Raw genomic sequence first — 17964 nt, forward strand, 5'->3', positions numbered from 1 at the left:
TAGTAGTATTTTTAAAGCGCTTTATCATTGGATAGTATTAATTAGTTTTCTGGTTTCTATTTAAATTTGTCGATTTATCATCTTAAAAATACACATTATTTAGGTTTATGACTTCCTATGAATTGTTTTTTTTTTTTTTGTTGGTTTTTATATTGTTTATATTTAATGCATAAATATACTATATATGTTTGCATATTGGTCAGATATTGTGGCATTCGAATTGTACATTCAGTTAAGATCATTGTTTATTGTTTCTGCTTCATTTCGTACCCCTGCAGTAGATAGTTTGTTGGGGAACTGAGGAACCGGAACTGAGCAATTTAATACCAAATAGAAGGCTTCAAATTGAAGAAGTTTTATTATGTGAGAAACCAGAAAGAATCATTTTTAAAAGATTTCAAATACTTTAAATACTAAATCAAAGGTGTTTTACACAAGGCAACAGAAGAAGCCTTTTTAAAAGTATTTAAATACTATAAATACTAAATTTGTGGATATAATTTGAGGAAGTTGTATTAAAGAGGTACCAGCAAGATTTCATTCAAATGGTTTTGAAGACATGAGAAGTTAAAAGGAAGCTTTTATTTAAAGCAAGGAAACAGGAAGAACCCATTTGCAAAGACTCAAAGATACATTAAATACTAAATACTAAATATATATGACTATAAGTTAAAGAATTTTCATTAGATAAGGAACCAGACGGAAACAATTTTGAAAGATTTTATAGACAATAAAAGGCTATAATTTGAAAAAATCGTTCTATTTCGGACTATATCTTAGATAAGGTCGGGAAATAAACATTGCTTCTATTTGCTTGGAGAACATTGAAATTTGAATATTGGCTTTCGTCGGGAAATATCATATGTAGAGCTTGTTCATCTCACATCCATATACCCTATATGAACTGCAGGGGCCATTTTTAACGACATAGCCGTAAATGAGTTTTATCCTTCATTATTTTTTTTTTTGTTTTTTCTTAAATACTTTTCCTGGTTATTCATAGACTAGAGAAAGCTTGTTTACGTTTGAGCCTCTTGCTCGAGGCCCTTATCCCATTTGTTGTTGTTGTCATTTAAATTATTAAATATTGCAATTAATATTGTTTTGGTTGCTTTTCATATCGTATATATTATTTACAGTTGTGTGAGGCAAACAAAAAATTGTCACAGCCGTACTCCTTAGCATATCGTATATGTGTATACACAACGCAGGCATTGCCCATTATTGTGGTGTTCACTGTAGCTATCGATAATTTCTAGAATCTTATCGTTTTGTTAATAACACTTTTTGCTTTGTATTCGCAATCTTAAGTATTTGGTTTATTTTCATTGGATGCTTGTTTAGACGTTTGCTTTAGCTGGTCCTGCAATATGCCTGGAAATCAAATAAAGTTGATCTATTTTAATCGAAAGAGACGCTTCAAATGCTTAAGTTCTACAATTCGGAGAAAATGAATCGAAACTCAAACCTAGTTAGAGGTTTTTTTTTTTTATTATTTTAGAAGTTTTTTTTGCGGCTATTAAAATTGCTATTAAGGATTTGAGTTATGGTTTTTTTTGTTTTTTTTTTGTTTATTCAAATACTTTTACTGTGTTTTATTAAAGATTTCGATTAGTTGTTAAAGTTTGTTATTGGCTGGCAAATGAAATGAAAAATTCTTTACTTTTGAGGTTAGGTTTTTGTTTTTAAGGTTAGGTCCTCTTAAAGGTGTTATCTGTGTATATTTGACAGTTCCTTCGATGCTTGCTAAGCCAGTTGATATCTCCTTTGATTTGGAATCAAATGATGTGTGTGTGTGTGTGTGTGTGTGTGTGTGTGTGTGTGCGTGTGTGTGTTGGGATCGTGTTTAACCTACATTAAAATTAGCACCAATGCAAAATATATACGATTTTGGGCATATATATTATAATTATATAAGTGTATGTGTGTGTGTGTGTGTGTGTGTGTGAGTGTGTGCGAGTGTATGTGTGTGTCTTATGATATGTGTAATTTACTACAGTTATTGAATTGCAATTACAAGATCTTAAGATCTAAATAAAGAATGAAAAAGAGAAGAGTTTGCAAAAACAAATTGTCACTAGGTGTTTGAACTGGGGGCGAGATTTGTTGGGCTATATATATATATATATATATATATATATATATACATATATGTATTTATGTATATGTATATTAAAAAGTGCGTGTACAGTGGCTGAATGCACATTTTAGTTCATACTATATCATGAATTGTCTATTATCGTACTTGATTCATTTAGCTAAACACTAATTAACAAGTTTTTGATCCGAATTATATAAAGCTAGGCAGCTATACGCGTATGTACAAGTTGAGTATAAACTCGTATATATATATTGTTTTTTTTTATTTGTAATATCTGCTATATTCTATATAGACTTAGGAGCTAGTTAAAGACTGTCTTTACGTTCGCTTCATGAGTGTGATTTGGTTTTTAAAAGTATTTTTCTAGTATTTTTATGTGTGCCGACTCTACCAAATCTGAAGTCGGTTGGCTTGGACTGTATTAAATATATATGCTTTATATGCTTGCTTTATTGTACCTACATAAGACTAGGGACATACATATATAAGTTGAGAACCTATGTGTTGTTCTGTATTACTCCAAATCATAGAATTTATATAAATATATATATATATGTATATATATATATATCTATACATATATACATGTATCTTGTTTTTATTTGAAATCTTTTGAATGCACCTATATAAATCTTGTTAGTTGCAGTTATTACATTGTAATAAGTATCCATTTGGGGTTTAGCTTTTTGCAGGGGCTCTGGTCTCCGGGACAAAGTTAACAAAAACGAACCTTCCCACTATCTACTTAAGATCTGGGTGGCGAGTTGTGGGGAAGGGGAGTGGGGGGGGGGCTGACTTATTGCTAAACGCCGTTACTCAAGCGATTTCTGCTCAAGTTATAAATTGAGAAAACTGTTGCCCAGAAAGCTGAACATTATGGTGGACACGGCCAAGGGTGCGACCTGCACTTGGCAGGCGGTGCTATTCCCGGCCAGAATCTCGGCACGTTTACGCATACGTTCCTGAAAGTACAAGAATTATATAATCTATAATATCTATAGGAACTGTTGTATCTATATTCTATCTAGTATCTATATATAGAATTTTTATGGCGGCTTCTATTCTGTAGTCTGATTTTAAATATTATATTATCGATCTTATCAATTGTATCTATAAGATTTGTATCTAAAGTATTTATCTATAATCTATTTAATCTATAAAATAAGTATCTAAAATATCTATAGTATCAATAATATATATTGTATCTGTAAGATAAGTATCTAAAGTATTTACATTATCAGTCCTATCTATTTTATCTATAAAATAGGTATCTAAAGTATTTACTTCATCAATTTGATTTATTATATCTATAGCGTAAGTATCTAAAGTATCTACAGTTTCATTAATATCTATTGCTGAGGGATACATATGGCATTAAATACCAATTGACTTACCTGATAAAGCTTGTCCTCGCCAGGCGGATCCAAACACTCGAATTCGCAGCATCGTTCGCCTACTCTGAAGTTTTTACAGAACTAAAAACGAAATTAAAGATAATATTTGGATCTGTTTAATTTAAAGCATTTGCGAATATCTTACGTAGGGCGGATCACAGTAAATGGCCTTGCACCACAGCGGCTCGGAATGATAGCAAACGCATAGACTACAAACACCAGGTCCGGGCACATAGAGCATGCCATGGTTCACCTTGTTACCCTGAAAGTCCACGCAGTCCTCCTCCAGCGCAACTGTTGAGGCAGTCAGACAAAGAGAGAGAGAGAGAGAGAGAGAGTGAGAGATAAGGAGAGAGTACGAAAGGAAGAGGGTGAGAGAGCACGATAGAGAGAGAGAGAGAGAGAGAGAGAGAGTTGTCTTTAATTCATATGTGAGATTGATAATTCGTAGCCTTAAACGTAAGAGATTGAAAAAGTTTAACGTTTTGAGGATTCCATTCCCAAATGTGGAATACGGGTGAAAACTTGTATTAATGATTTTAGTAATTAAATAATTTATTGATTAATCAACATGATATTTTGCAGCCTCAAGTGTTAGAGGTTGAAAATGTTTTACTCATGTTTCGAGAATTCTGACTGTGGAATAAGGATGAAAGTTTCTATTATGAGCAGTTATATTATTATTATTATCATTATTATTATTATTATTATTATTATTATTATTATTATTATTATTATTATTATTATTATTATTATTATTATTATTATTATTATTATTATTATTATTATTATTATTATTAATCAAACTTAGCTTATACGAGCTACACTACACTCACATGTCTGCAAGGGTATTCAATCTTCGGCGTGCCGAAGCTATCGTCAGCTTCTCGTGTATTTCTTTCAATTTGTTGAAACTGTTTTCAGTAGGCGTCGAAATACGCATCACTCAATATATGAGTAAGCATAAAGCATCGAAAATTCTATTTAGTTTGTTCAAGTGCCTAAACCGGAGCACTTCCTTTTGAAATTAAATTGAGTAAAAAGTTGCGATGAAAATTGAAGTGAATCAAATAATTGAAATTACACTCTTCGGACGGGTAAAAGCCTGCCAATTAATGCCATATTTATTTGTGTAAGCTTGTTTTTGAAAATATTAAATAATCATATTTAAACAAGAAATAACTAAAAAATGAAATGCAAATTAGTTAAACCCATGGTGATTATGCTCAATATTAGTTAATAACATTCAAGACAAACTATATTTCAACTACTCAACAGCCACAATTTGGGATTAATTGGTAGACAAGGGACAACAAGGAATTCTTTTCAAGCCCGGAACTAAGGTAAGTAAATTTGACGCTTTTGCAGTGCAGACATTTCATTGGAACTGCATTTGCAGCCAACTTGATGCAGATGTGCGGAGACGTGTCGTTGGGCAGCTATTCGGTCAGCAGCTTTCGACATTGTGGTCAAAGGTCGTGAAGGTTGGCTGGGACAGGCGAGCAGCTCCATCACCAAAGCGTGGTTAGGCGTGGCAAGGTAGTCGGCCAGTGCACTGGCCAGCTCCTGGCATCAGGCGATCGATGATCGCATCGTTGAACAGCAGCTGCAATCCCAGTGTGCGCACTCTGCAGATCCATCTGTGCACTGAGAGAAACGCATGCTTGCACCTCAAAATGCTGCAATTGTTGCGACTTGTGCTCGGTCAGCTATGTGAGCCACTTTTTCCTACCCAAAGGTTCTTGTGGATACACATGCTCCGGCAGCTCGTGAACAGAAACCTTCGCGATATATTGAATCCTCAGCTTCAAGATGCGACAGCGCTTTACACTATTTCGGCCAGTAAATGGCATCAGCAGGTATATTGCCTATATATCTATATATATCTATATCTTAATCTGAATCGCTTCTTTTAGCAATTGAGCAATGCTAAAGCCCAGTAACTTGCACGGGGTGCAAGCGCCTTGGACCTTAAGGTTTTGTTATCTCCAAGTAGTTGCCCACAAAGTAAGTTTCTTTCAGCTAGATAAGTTAAGCTAGATTTCAATTAAATAATGTATACAAACAAAAAGTACAATGTTTCTAAAGAACAGAAGCAGAAAAAAATAGAGCCAGCCGAAGATAAAATACTCTTATGGCTTGAAAAAACTGTTATGCGAAGGCTTTACGTCCGACCGATTGTTCCTATATAGCCATATATAGTCCAACTATATTGGGAAGATAATAAAGCATCATAGTTCTCAAGTTTGGTCAAAATAACTTCAAAATAAACGACTACAGATGCATTCGACAGAATATAAAAAAGAAAGTAAAAGATAAAGATTCTTCCTTTAGAATATTATAGTATAAAAAAACCTACGATAGATACTTCCTATAGAATATTTAAATAATATATAGCCAGACGAACAAACTCGACTATGGAGAATATATAAATGTTTGACAATCAAAGTTTGGTAAAATATCTTTAGTTTTCAACAAAAGAATTTATTTTTCGACTGATTAATATTGACGGGCATAGAGAAGCATATGTAAGGGGTCTCCGAATTTTCCTATGAGTTCTACATTTTTATACCCATAATCCAGAAAGAAGAAAAAGGCTACTTTAGCCCTATTTTCAGCTTGGCATATTTTTTCTGATATGATCTATAAAAGACTTATTTACAACTAATAATTTCCGGATGAAATCCATTATGCACTTATCTAAAAATAATTTCCTGATATAAACTATAAAAGACTTTCATTTCGTGATCAAGTCTATAAAAGACTATTCCTGCTGTTATCTATAATAAAATGAATATCAATTTTCTGATTATAGTCTGTAATGGACTTATCTAAAAATATTAATTTCTAGCAGAGACTACAAATGACTGCAGACTGTGCTGCTGTTTCCAGTTGCTGACCCAAATGTGAAAAGCGCTGTTGCATCTTGAAGGGCTAAGAAAAAATGTGCAGATAGTTGAAGAATCCAGCCCAACTAGCTGGATACCCCAACAGGAGCCCCAACCGTATTCACAGTTAAAGCCAGAACGAACATTTGATATTTGCCATGCCGCACAATTTGGGCATTTTGATCGCTTGCCTCGTCGAGCACATGTGGCAATGAGTGCAGCATTTTGAGGGCCAACCATACGATTCTCTCAATGTTCAGATGGTTCTGCAGATTGCACACACTGGGGTCGCCGCTGCAGTTCGACGACGCTATGGCCGAGGGTTAAATGTTGCTCGTTGGATTCAATCTGCCGTGTGGGAATGGAAAGGAAAATGCTGTGCCTCGACTGCTGCTCGTCTGTCCAGACCGACACGTCCTATGACTGGAATGTTGCAGGCTGCTTACCGAACAGCTGCTCCACGACGCTATCTACAGGTCTCGTACGTCATGCTCTGTTCTCCAGTAGAGTGGCAAGAGCCGAGACAAAATACTGTTCAGTCTGTTTAAATTGCGCTCCATTAAAATTCGATGCAGCCTCAAATGTATTTGACTTTTCTTCTTTTTATCCTATATTCTCGACTTGACCTGCAGCGAGACTCTTACTCGCTGGCTTTTACTCGCTATCCACATTTACTCGGACTTTCTTACTGTTGACTCTTACTCGCTGGCTTTTATTCGCTATTGTCTTTTTACTCGCTGTTGACATTTACTCGCTAATGACTTACTCGCTGTAGACTTTTACAAGCCATTGACATTTATTCTATATTGACTTAGTCGCTGAAGACTTACTCGTTGGCTTATATCGCAATTACTCGCTGTTGACCTTGACTCGCACTAATTTTTTTCTCGTTAATCATTACTCGCTATCGACCTATACTCGCACTTGAGTTTACTCGCTTTGACCCTTGACTCGCTCCTATTCGCGCTTGAATTCTACTCGCCTGCAACTGTTTTTTTTTCGTTCTTAGCTTTGAATAGTTTGAACCAAAATAAATAATTAAATTTTCCAGGTGCAGTTTCTTTAAATTTTTTAAAATTACGAATTCTTAACTCTTGGCTACATTTTTTTATAGAACAATTTTTCCAGAGCACAAACTGTGATGGAAATGAAAATGGAATGCATTTTTGTTTACAATTAAACACGAAATATTTGTAAATATTTATAAACATTCGATTTGATTCTAGGATGCGCAATAGATCAAAATAAAGTTTGACTGCGTTCGATCGAGTTTCGCACAGATTAGTTCAGTTGGGCTCTGTGTTCTAATGCAGCAGCAGCATCAGCAGACATGTTGCATGCTTGTCGCAGGTTCGTTGCAATGAGCTTTTTGCCAAAGAGCTTTTAGCATAGAACTTGGCGCATGTTTGAGGCGCGATTGCAGCTATGCTCGTGACGCTGCCAATACGAATGGGTCTCGACCTTTGGGTCTCGACCTTACCCCAACAGCCAGCACTGCTCGCCCGTCGCCGTTTGACCGTTGCCACTTACCACTTTCACCGTCAGGTGCATAGCTAAGTGCGGTTACATTTACAGTTTCTGTAGCAGTAGCTGTTGCAGTCGCTGCACACTTGAAACGCGGTTCGAAGTTGTAAGCAACTTCCGGACGACTGAACGGTCTTTGCCAACCACCGATGCGTCAGGCGTCGACGGCAGCAGCGACGGCGACGGCGACAGCGATGGCGGCAAAAGTGCCGCAAACTTTTTGCTATTCAACTTTCTGTATGCTTGTTGTTTTCTCTCTCTCTCTCTCTCGCTCTCCCTGCTGGCCAATGGGTTTTGGCAAACGAACAAAGGGCGTTTGATGAGGAGGGGGGGGGGGGGGGGGTGTGTGTGTGTGGTGGTGGCGACTTTTGGTCCGCTGCTGCATTTCGCTGCAGTTGTTTGTGCGTTTGTTTTGTCTGTGCTTTTGTTTGGTTTGCCTGCCTACATTTGTGTGCTAGCGCTGCCGACGCTGCTGTCAACGTCTTGAGTGTGTGTTGGGTGGCCCTTATGAGATCGCTGAATAATTAAAAGCGAGCGCCCGACTTTTGCGCCAGCTGTCGGCCAAGCAATTTAGCTGCTCTGGGTCAAAGTTGGGCCAATGCGTCGTATACGTCACGCGCCTTTACATTCAATTCCCCTCTCAGCCCGCACTCCCTCTGCACAGCCACTCTGCACAGCCTCTGCCGCAGTCTGTCTCTGTTTGCATTTCATGAATGTTTTTCGCTCTCTCTCTCTCTCTCTCTCGCTCTTGGTCTGTCTGTGCTTCTATGGTGACATTCCACAATTATGCTTATTACTTTTTAATGTCCGTTGGCTTGCGTGAGCCGTCGCCTGGCTGCCTTTCACAGCCACCTGACCCGCTTGTCAACCCGCCCCGCCCCTGACTTGCACCCTGATCCGGACTCGGACTGGGACCCGCTATCTCCGGCGGTGGGCAATTGGGCAGGTGGGCAGATGCCGTTTATGTGCAACCATGCGGCTCACTTATAAATAGCTTTTGTTATGACATTTAGCTGGTGACCTCCTCGAGGCTTAAACACCACATGCAGCACCCCTCAGCACCACCCTCGTGTAGGGGCGCAGCGTAAATCCTATTAAATGTAAAGTCCAGTGTTCTATTTTCATAGAAAATCAATTTCGCTGCTCATCTCATTTGACATGGACAATAAAAAGTGGATGATTACAAATTTGTAGCAAAATTTCATCAATTTTTAACATTTTTTTTTTAAAGCTCTTCGAGCTTTTATTGCGCTCATTAAAAGGCGACTTTATGTGCTTTCAGCTTGCTTAAAGCCTAAGAGCTAGAATCTTTGCTGTACAATTTATGTTTGAAGCTTAAGAGCATTTACTTAAAAACAAAATGAAAAAAATACAAAACTTTTATCGAATAACTTGTCAATAAATATAGAATACTATAGTTAAGTCAAGTTAGCTTAAAGCTAATACCACGCATAAGCTTTAAGGCTTTTAATTGGCTGTCATTGGACACGGCCAATTAGTTAGGCGCAGGAATTTGTTTTTCAATGCATGTCAATGCCATTTCAATAACAATATCGCAACGATTGTTGGCTAAATTGAAATTGTTATTAACTACTTGCATCACATGGGCTGCGTTTATTTAAAGTCAATCAATCAATCAATCAATCAGTTTAAGTCTGATATGCAAATTGAAGTTGCACTCAAATCAATTTAATTTGATATATGTTTCGTTATTTATGCTAACTTGCATACAAATTGTGCACATTAATTATAAATTGCAAGCCGATAAAAGGCTTAAAATCAATTGATTATTAATTCAGATATTGTGGACGGATGACTGCGGATTCTTGGCCCAAAAACTTGGCCTCAATAGGCTGTATATAAATTTCCGCTTGCATTTCGTTCAAATTTGTATTCAATTTCAGTTTTAACTTCAACTAAGTTACTTTAATATAAACTTCAATTGTTATTTACTTGTATTCAAATATTTGAATTGATTTTAACTTTAAGTTGGTTTATTTTCATTGGCATCAGTTTTTTTTTCTATTCGTTTTCGATTTAGTTTCAATATTAGTTCGATAGTCTTTTCAATTTATATACTGCTGCTAAGTCTTTCAACTTAATTTTCAGCTTAACTTTAAATTTGAATTTAAATTTTTAATTTAGATTTCAATTCAATCGCTGTTTCAATTTCATTTTCAGCCAGCTTTAGGTTGTTTCAATTTCAACATAAATTTGATTTCCTTTTTCTTTCCCTCTTCCTTTTCATTTTCAATTTTAGTTCAGTACAATTTCAATATAAATCGTTGTTTCAATTTCAACTTCAACCTGGTTGATGTTGTTTCAATTTCAACTTAAATTTGATTTCCCTCTTCTTTCACTTTTTAGGTTCAATTTCAATTTTACTTGGTTGCTCTTTCAATTTCAATTTCAACCTTATTGATGTTGTGTTAATTTCAACTTTCATTTGATTTCCCATTTTTTGTTTAATTTCAATTTTAGTTCAGCTGCTCTTTCAATATCAATTTTAATATGAATTGCTGTTTCAATTAGAACTTCAACCTTCAACTGTTTCAATTTCAACTGTAATTTGATATGGCTTTTCTTCTCTTTTTCTGGTTCAATATCGTTTGTAACTCTGGCCTTTCAATTTCAATTGCTGATTCGATTTGAAGTTCAACTTCAATTCGCTTGCCGCTGTTCCAATGTCAGCTTCAATTTCTACAGTAATTTGCGCAATGGCCCATTAAACTGGTCGCCAGCAAACTTATGTATTCCGAAACAGTTCATAAATGATTAGAATTGTGGTTAGCACATACAACAATACAAAGCACAACGCAGCACAGCACAACAAAACATACACGCAATGGCAAAGGCAAGTGCAAAAAGTTGGGCGTTGGGCGGCATGGGCGGCATGGGTCAGGGGGCGTGTCAGGCAGTGTCACGGCGCCGACGTTGAGTGAGTGCAGCCATCAACTTTTCAACTTGTGCCTTTCGCCGAGGACCACGGCGTGTGTATGCGTGTGTGTGTGTACGTGTGTGTGTGTGCTGGTAATCATCGGTCGTCACTAATGAGATTTTGTGGGTGTGCGGGAAAATAGCTTGGGCCAAGCAGAAGGAAACCTTCTTGTTGTTGTAGTTGTTGCCGGTGGTGAATTGTTAACGGAAGCAAAGATTATAAAACCATTTTGAATACTATGTGCAATGCAATTAGTCGAACGCGAAACGTGCCCCTGACGCATGCAATGCAAATTTTGTACGCTTTACATCCTTGCTGTCAACGTGTCGTATGCGCGTTGAGGCATGCGAGTTGAGCTGTCGTCAAACTGGCCGCAACTACCAATAATATTGCGTGAGAAAAGTCAAGCCCAAATATGCCAAAGCGACAACAAGGGGCGTTCGTTATATCTACATTTGTACTACATTATAAGCTTCTTTATATGTGCCCCGTAACGCTAGAGCTCGTTGGCGATACTCAATTGGATCACTTGATTTGTGATCGTATGGTAACTCGCTGTTACTGGTTCGGGCTAGTCACTATTTCTTCTCGCTGAGTCTACTCACAATGACTACTTGCTGCTGGTATGGCTACTCGCTTCGACTTCTCGCTAAGACCACTCGCTAGGACTCTATGGTTATTAGCAACGGCTACTTGTTATGGCTACTCGCTTGGCTTTCTCGCTAATACTAATTGTTATGTCAACTTCAAATGGCTACTCACTGCTTTTTTACTCATTTTACTCATTTTAGCTTCTCGATATGGCTACTCGTTATGGCTACTCGTTATGGCTACACGCTCCGGTCTGTCGCCCTGTCGACTCCCTATGGCTACTCCCTGTAGCTACTCGCTATGGTAATTCGTTATTGTTTCTTGCTATGGCTACTCGCTAAGACTACTCGTTATGGCTACCTCCTTTTGCCTCTTGCTAGGACCACTTGCATTGGCAAGCGACTTTGGCTTCTCGCTTGGACTATTTGCAATAGATAATTGAACGAGAAGTTTTTGGGTGTGCAGACGCGAACTCGCCAATTCAGTGATTGCCAACGAACAATTAACTGTAAACGGAACGCCCTCTTCAACACCAAGCACTTGAATTATGCATGCGTTTGTGCACAGGCTGTGAAAAGGTTTTGATTGCCCGTCCATCAACGCAATTATCGTTGTCAATTGCTATTTGGAATTGTCCTAAGGGTGTGTGTGTGTTGGTGTTTCTGTCATTTGCCCCTTTGACAGTTTGGCTGTGTAATTTGCTATTGCTGTAAGCCCAACTATCGATCCAAATTGACTCGACGAGCCATCGTCTCTTCGTCGTCCGCCCTCGAATGCATGATGTGCGGCTATTGTGTCGCCTTTGGGGCTAGCAGAGCATAGCTTTGTGTAGGCTGTAGTTAAATGTTGGCCAAAATCCAACTAATTAGTAAGTCATAAGCGGACGTAAGTGTCTAAATGGCTGAGCATGAGCCAGCGACAGCGGCCAGAACTTCTCGACCTTTGTGCCATGACATACTCGCCTAATGAATCTATCGCCCAATAACTCAATAGCTGAGCAATAAAACTTGGCATTGTGCAACTGAAGCTGTGACAGTGAAGAATTCTGAAGAGCTGCAAAAGAATTTTAGCCGCCTCGTGGGAGCGACGACAACACGTTATGCCATACCACAAAATAGTTTGCCAATAAACTTTGCCATGTGCGTCAATAACAACAGGAGGCACATAAAAGTTGTTGATATTTACACGAGTCGACAGCTGTATACCCTTTTAATCTTGGGAACTTATCGGGTATATGTTAAATTTAAAAGCCGTAATATACTCAAGTTCTTGCATTTATAGCTAATCAAAATATTTGCTTTTAAATTGAGTGTGTAAAGAGCTTCACAAAGTTTTATATGCTCAGAAATTTGAGAGCCATACGAGTTTTAAGAGTCAATTAATGAGCTTTAAAATTGAGACAGGAGCTTTAAACGCCTTAAAAGCTTTAGGAAGCTGTTGCTCAAAATAACTAAGAAATATTTTATTTTTTGCAATTAATTACTTTTCAAATTTAAAAAAAAAATAAACTAACTGTACTTCTTTTTCGGAGAGCTTTCAAAATTTTAATATAAAACAAGGTAGCTTTGTAAAAAACTTAAAGCTCTTAAGATTTTGAAATGTTTGTTAAGCTGTACTGCTACTGTTTTATCATGAAAGTTATTTTTTTAGAATATGCGAAAACTTTTCAAATTGTTAAATAATTTGTTTGTATAGTGGAAAATGAGTAGAATTACAACTGAACTAAATTCACAACTCAAAGCAACTCTTTTATGTTTTTCTTTTCCCAATTTTCCAAAACTTTTGCATTTGTATCTGGCCTAAAGCTTATGAAAATCACAGAATGAAACGATTGAGATATATCTAATAAAATTTGGAATAAATATTTGAAATATGGGAAGAGTGAAGTGGAGAAAGAAGTCTGTCTATTGCCAAGTAAAACTAAAACTGAACTTAAGACTAGAATATCGGATGCTTGAGAGCTTTCTATGGAAATGCACTATTTGTTCCCTCTAAAAAGAAGGGTATAAATAAGGTATTTGATTATTTCATTCCATTGGGTTTCTGTACTCTAGAAGTTGTCATCTATGTGCATTCGATGCGCTAATAAAAAGTTTCTTACTTGCACAGCCAGCTTGCAACTTTAATGTCGTTCGCTGCTGTTGCACAAGTGTTTCGATTTAAGTGCGGCACCTTGTGCCACGCCTCCAGCTGTCGCCGTCAGGTGCTTTGGGCGGCGACATGGCAACTGGCAACCGCGCAAACGGGCACCAAAAAAAAAAAAAAAAAAACACCCCATCGAGCCAACGAGTCGACTTTGCATGTGCAATGTCAAGGCTAAAGTCTATAGTGTTTTTTTTTTCCGGGCCCAAGCACATTTTCCCTGAACCCCAACCGCTGCGCATTCTAATGCCATTTTCATATTTTTCGATCAATTGTTTTCGTCGTTGTTGACTATTCGGCCTGTGCCCCTTGGAGCGAACTATCAAGGCTGAGTCCTTAATCTCGGCTGACAATCGGTGCGATAACGATAAAAGCCCCTTGGCAATATAAATACTTGGCTATTGAATTTATCGGCTTTGCTAAGTAGCAGTTGCCTTCATTCAGTCTTTCGGCTTGAAGAGGCAATTTGTTGGCAAGCAAATATTTATGGCCTATTCTTTATGCCCTGCACCCATTGAAGATGGCTGAAAGGGCTATAATAGTTTCATGGACAGCACGGTATATATATATATATATATATTCTTGATCAGCACGTGCTGTTCGATCTGGGAAACTACAAAAGATTCATGCATTCTGTTTACATATGCATACTGGGTTTAACAATTTATCGTTAATTATCGATATATTGTTCCATTTATGCAATATCGATCAAATGAATTTGACGAAGATCGGACAGCGAAAACAAATGTTTTAGATTGACTGAGGCTCACAGGGTATTTTGCAGTCGAGCAGACTCGCTTGCCATTGGCTTTGTGCAATGAAACGATTAAACCTCTTTCGATATATCGATAGCTACACTTAAAGGCAAAGTATGCTGATCAGCAAGGTGAGCATAATATATCGATTGCCTTACTATCGAGTGTGGGCGGGTTACTGAGTGGGCGGGGCCGTGGCATGTTAATCAAGTGTCAAGCGGCCAAGCGTGTTAATAATTACCTGTATAACAGCAGAGGCAGCTAAGCAGACACAGGACGAACAGCAGCCAGGATATGCCGCAGGCCGGCAGCGAGGCGTACAACGAGGCGCGGCTCATTCGCATTGTTGTTGTTGTTGTTGCCGCAGTTGTTCTTGTTGTTGTTGTTGTTGTTGTGCAGCGTCGACGCCAGCTCGTGCTGGGCTCATTGATTGTTGTTATTGCTGGCGTTGCTGTTGTTGCTGTTGTTGCTTTGATTGCTGCTGTTGCTGGCGGGCGCCACGTTGTTGCTGTTGGCCGCCTAGTGGAGCCCTTTGTCATTGTCAGGCGTTAATTTTGAACTTGGCGACTGCCGCTGCCGCTGCTGCTGCTGCTGCTGCTGCTGACGGTGCCGCTTCTGCAGCGCCTCCTTCTCAGCGGGCTGGTCCAACTCGTCCTTGCTGCTGTTATTGTTGTTCTTGTTGTTGTTGTTGATGTTGTTGTTCCGTCAGACTGTGCGAGTAGCTGCAGAAAGTTAAACATAGTTAAGTTGATTGGCATAGAGACAGGCTGCGCTCAGCCGTCGTTTGTTTACACTGCGCGAAAAAATCAGGGCATTCGTCAACAATCAAGGGAAATAAAAACATTTAGTCAAAAATTGGGGCAAAGAAAAATGATTCATATGCAGCCCGAGCCTTTCATGTGTGAACCCAACTAGTTTTAGCTGCTTTTCGATTTATACATTCAGTTCAGCTTTTGCTCAGAATTAACTGCAATTACTTTTTCGCTGAGTGTAATAAGCGGCTCACAGTGACTGCACTAAGTATCTCAAAGATGCTTAAATGGAGTGCATGCCAACGAAATATGTTTGCTTCAAATGGCAGACAGCATGGCGTATACGTAATATGCCAGCTGAACTGAAGCTTAGCATGCAATTGAGTTTATTCACGAGCGTGAAGTATGCTTGATATATTCAAAGTACGTGGTTGTTAGTAAGTTATATCATAAAAGATTTAAGCTACGCTCGCAGACAGCTGTCGCTGCTGGACATTTAACTGCCCAGCTGTGAGTGAGCGTATTCATGACTCTGATTGAAATGTTTATCAGTTTTGAGTTGCTAGAACATTTCCTTTTCAAACCGAAAGCAATGTTACCAGACATCTTTTCAGTTTAATAGATACACGTGAATAGCTCGCTGCTGAAATTTGAGTGTATTCATGAGTCTGCTTTCAATTTTGATTCACCAATATATGCTGAATAGGGATTATATATATTATACACACTCAAATAGCCAATTCATTCAAGGACACTCGCTCGTCAATTTGCGACTGTCAATATGCATATATGCAGGAGCGTGAATAATACTTGGCATCCTGAAACATTGATAGACTCTCGTTGTTAGTCAGGTTTTTTCATAAATAATTGGCTACACATTCAAGTTAGGCCCGGAGTACACTCGCTATCGCAGTGAGTGTAAGGTGGTGTAATGTCTGCAGTTGATGAATAAGAATCAGAGCACAATGAATATATTATTAAATGCGTGTGCATTCATTCAAGCATTCGTTGGCACACTCGTTATTTCGCTTAACTCAAAATCTCTCGCTATACAGTTAACATTATCCTTGGTAATATTACAGCGTACAAATTTCAAGAGATTCAATTGAATTCGATTGTTTATTTACTCGCTGGCGTGGCACTCGCTACTTGTTTACTCGCTACTTGTTTACTCGTTGCTTTCTGCATTCTGCTGCAGTGTGTTGACAATTGACAGAAGAGTATTGCCGATTCTCACACTCTTTGGCTTTCGCTCTCGCCTCAGGCCTCTTTGACTGTGTGTGTGTGTGTGTGTGTGTGTGTGTGTGTGTGTCACATGCATTTTGCAGCGCGTGCCAATGTGGCCCAAAGGCGAATCAGCTGTTCCGTGTGCTGCTGCTGCTGCCAGCGCCTTTGGCAGCGGCGTCCGCGTCAGCATCGGCCTCGCATGTTTACAACATTTTTGCAGCGCCCCAAAGGGTTGCCTGCGGCCGGGGCGGGGCGGGGTGTATTGTGTATGGGGATGGGCGCGAAATGCGGGTGCGGCCGCGGGCCAAGCATTTCGGCATTTCGCTTGTCCCATGCAGTCGGCAGTTGGGGCAGCTGCCAAGAATTTGTTTGCGCTGTCTTCTTTTTGGCTCTTGCGGTTGCTTTCTAGGCATGTGAGACACACACACACATACACACACAGACAGACATGCACACTGTTACACGTACACATACATAGAAAGCGCTTTTTGGTGTCTTTAATTTCAATCTTATAAATTATTCGCATAGCTCGACTGCGACGAGCTTCACAGCGCGCTTTATGGATTTTCTTTGGCTCTGGCCAAACACACACACACACACATACACGCACATACACACATACACTCGGCACGCGCATTGATTTTCTCTTATTTGCCGTTTTTTATTTGTTGTTGTTGTTTTCTTGGCCTGTTTTAGGACATTTCAAGGCCTCTCTTCTACTTACATCTCACGTAAATGTTTTTTTTCACTTTGACACCAAATTTCGCACGCGAGCACTAAAAATACTTAAAGCAACAGCAATAATAACAACATGAACTAACAGCAACAACAACAAGAACAACAACAACAACAGGAATACACAAATAAAAGAAACGCCGAAAAATATATATAGATGTTTACACACACACACACACACGCGCGCACACAGACGCGCACACAGACACGCACACATGAAAACAAAACAAAAAGCACACAACACAAATTTCGCTTCCACCTTCCACACACGCGCCCCACAACGCACGTTGCCGACAAAATGGCGAGTGGAACGGAATGAAGCGAATGGAGCGAGAATCTGAGCAGCAACAATGAGCAGCAGCAATTGGCGTAAAATGACAACAACAACAACAACAATAACAACAACAATAACAACAACAATAACAACAATAGCCGCAGCAAGAACAAGCCTTGGCGCCTCACACTGCAGCGCGTCCTTTTTAACGACTTTTGTTGCTTTTGTTTGGCGTATTGCTTTCGATTTTATTGTTGCTGCCGCTACAAATACTGCTACTGCTACTGCTACTGCTACTGCTACTGCTACTGCTACTGCTACTGCTACTACGAAATGTAAACTTAGCGTCCACAACGAACCGAGCTGAGTGCCGAGTCGAGCGTTGCCAGCAACTGCAGCGTCGCGTTTGCAAATGTCAACTGAAATGACGTTTGCGGCTGCGATGCCAAAGCCAACTTGTGCGTTGCAACTGTCGAACATGTTCGACAGCGATATGTTGCAATGGCGCGTGAGCCAGTGCATTTGCCATATTTAAAATAGTATCAGTTTGAACATCAGGCTATAATTTTGTTTTCATATTCATGTTTTTCAGATATATGGGCATATATTTATTTTAAGTTAGTTGATTTTGAGTTGATTCGTG

At 38.8% G+C, this 17964-nt stretch overlaps 1 protein-coding gene and 1 long non-coding RNA gene across 9 annotated transcripts; one reads left to right on the forward strand and one right to left on the reverse strand.

The window, feature by feature from the left end:
* Positions 1-1931: 1931 nt before the first annotated feature.
* LOC115768491 lies at positions 1932-17727 on the reverse strand. Of its 4 annotated transcripts, none has more exons than XM_030713074.1 (5): positions 17681-17727; positions 14575-15055; positions 3641-3789; positions 3496-3576; positions 1932-3063 (listed from the first exon to the last, which is right to left on the reverse strand). In XM_030713074.1, the coding sequence occupies exons 2-5, from the start codon at positions 14870-14872 to the stop codon at positions 2938-2940; spliced, it is 654 nt and encodes a 217-aa protein (XP_030568934.1). In that variant the 5' UTR covers positions 14873-15055; positions 17681-17727; the 3' UTR covers positions 1932-2937. The 4 variants fall into 4 exon arrangements, with proteins under 4 accessions (XP_030568934.1, XP_030568935.1, XP_030568936.1 ...); XM_030713075.1 differs by lacking the exon at positions 17681-17727 and adding an exon at positions 17037-17123; XM_030713076.1 differs by lacking the exon at positions 17681-17727 and adding an exon at positions 16120-16134.
* Positions 4476-6965, forward strand: LOC115768492. Of its 5 annotated transcripts, XR_004018564.1 has the most exons (6): positions 4476-4627; positions 4701-4711; positions 4774-4838; positions 4895-5354; positions 5412-5502; positions 6350-6965. It is a non-coding gene; the product is annotated as an uncharacterized LOC115768492 (long non-coding RNA). The 5 variants fall into 5 exon arrangements; XR_004018565.1 differs by lacking the exon at positions 4701-4711; XR_004018562.1 differs by lacking the exon at positions 4476-4627 and having other exon boundaries at positions 4677-4711; positions 6347-6965.
* Positions 17728-17964: the final 237 nt, after the last annotated feature.

The sequence above is a fragment of the Drosophila novamexicana genome, unplaced genomic scaffold (genome assembly GCF_003285875.2).
Source record: "Drosophila novamexicana strain 15010-1031.04,08,12 unplaced genomic scaffold, DnovRS2.1 tig00001810-arrow-arrow-pilon, whole genome shotgun sequence".
In the NCBI taxonomy this organism is placed as follows: Eukaryota; Metazoa; Arthropoda; class Insecta; order Diptera; family Drosophilidae; genus Drosophila; species Drosophila novamexicana.

Coding starts and splice junctions, on each gene's coding strand:
- LOC115768491 (XM_030713074.1), bottom strand. CDS start 14,872: ATGACAAAGGGCTCCACTAGGCGGCCAACAGCAACAACGTGGCGCCCG. Junction 3,577..3,640: donor TTTACTGTGATCCGCCCTAC/GTAAGATATTCG, acceptor TTTCGTTTTTAG/TTCTGTAAAAACTTCAGAGT. Junction 3,064..3,495: donor GCGAGGACAAGCTTTATCAG/GTAAGTCAATTG, acceptor TTGTACTTTCAG/GAACGTATGCGTAAACGTGC.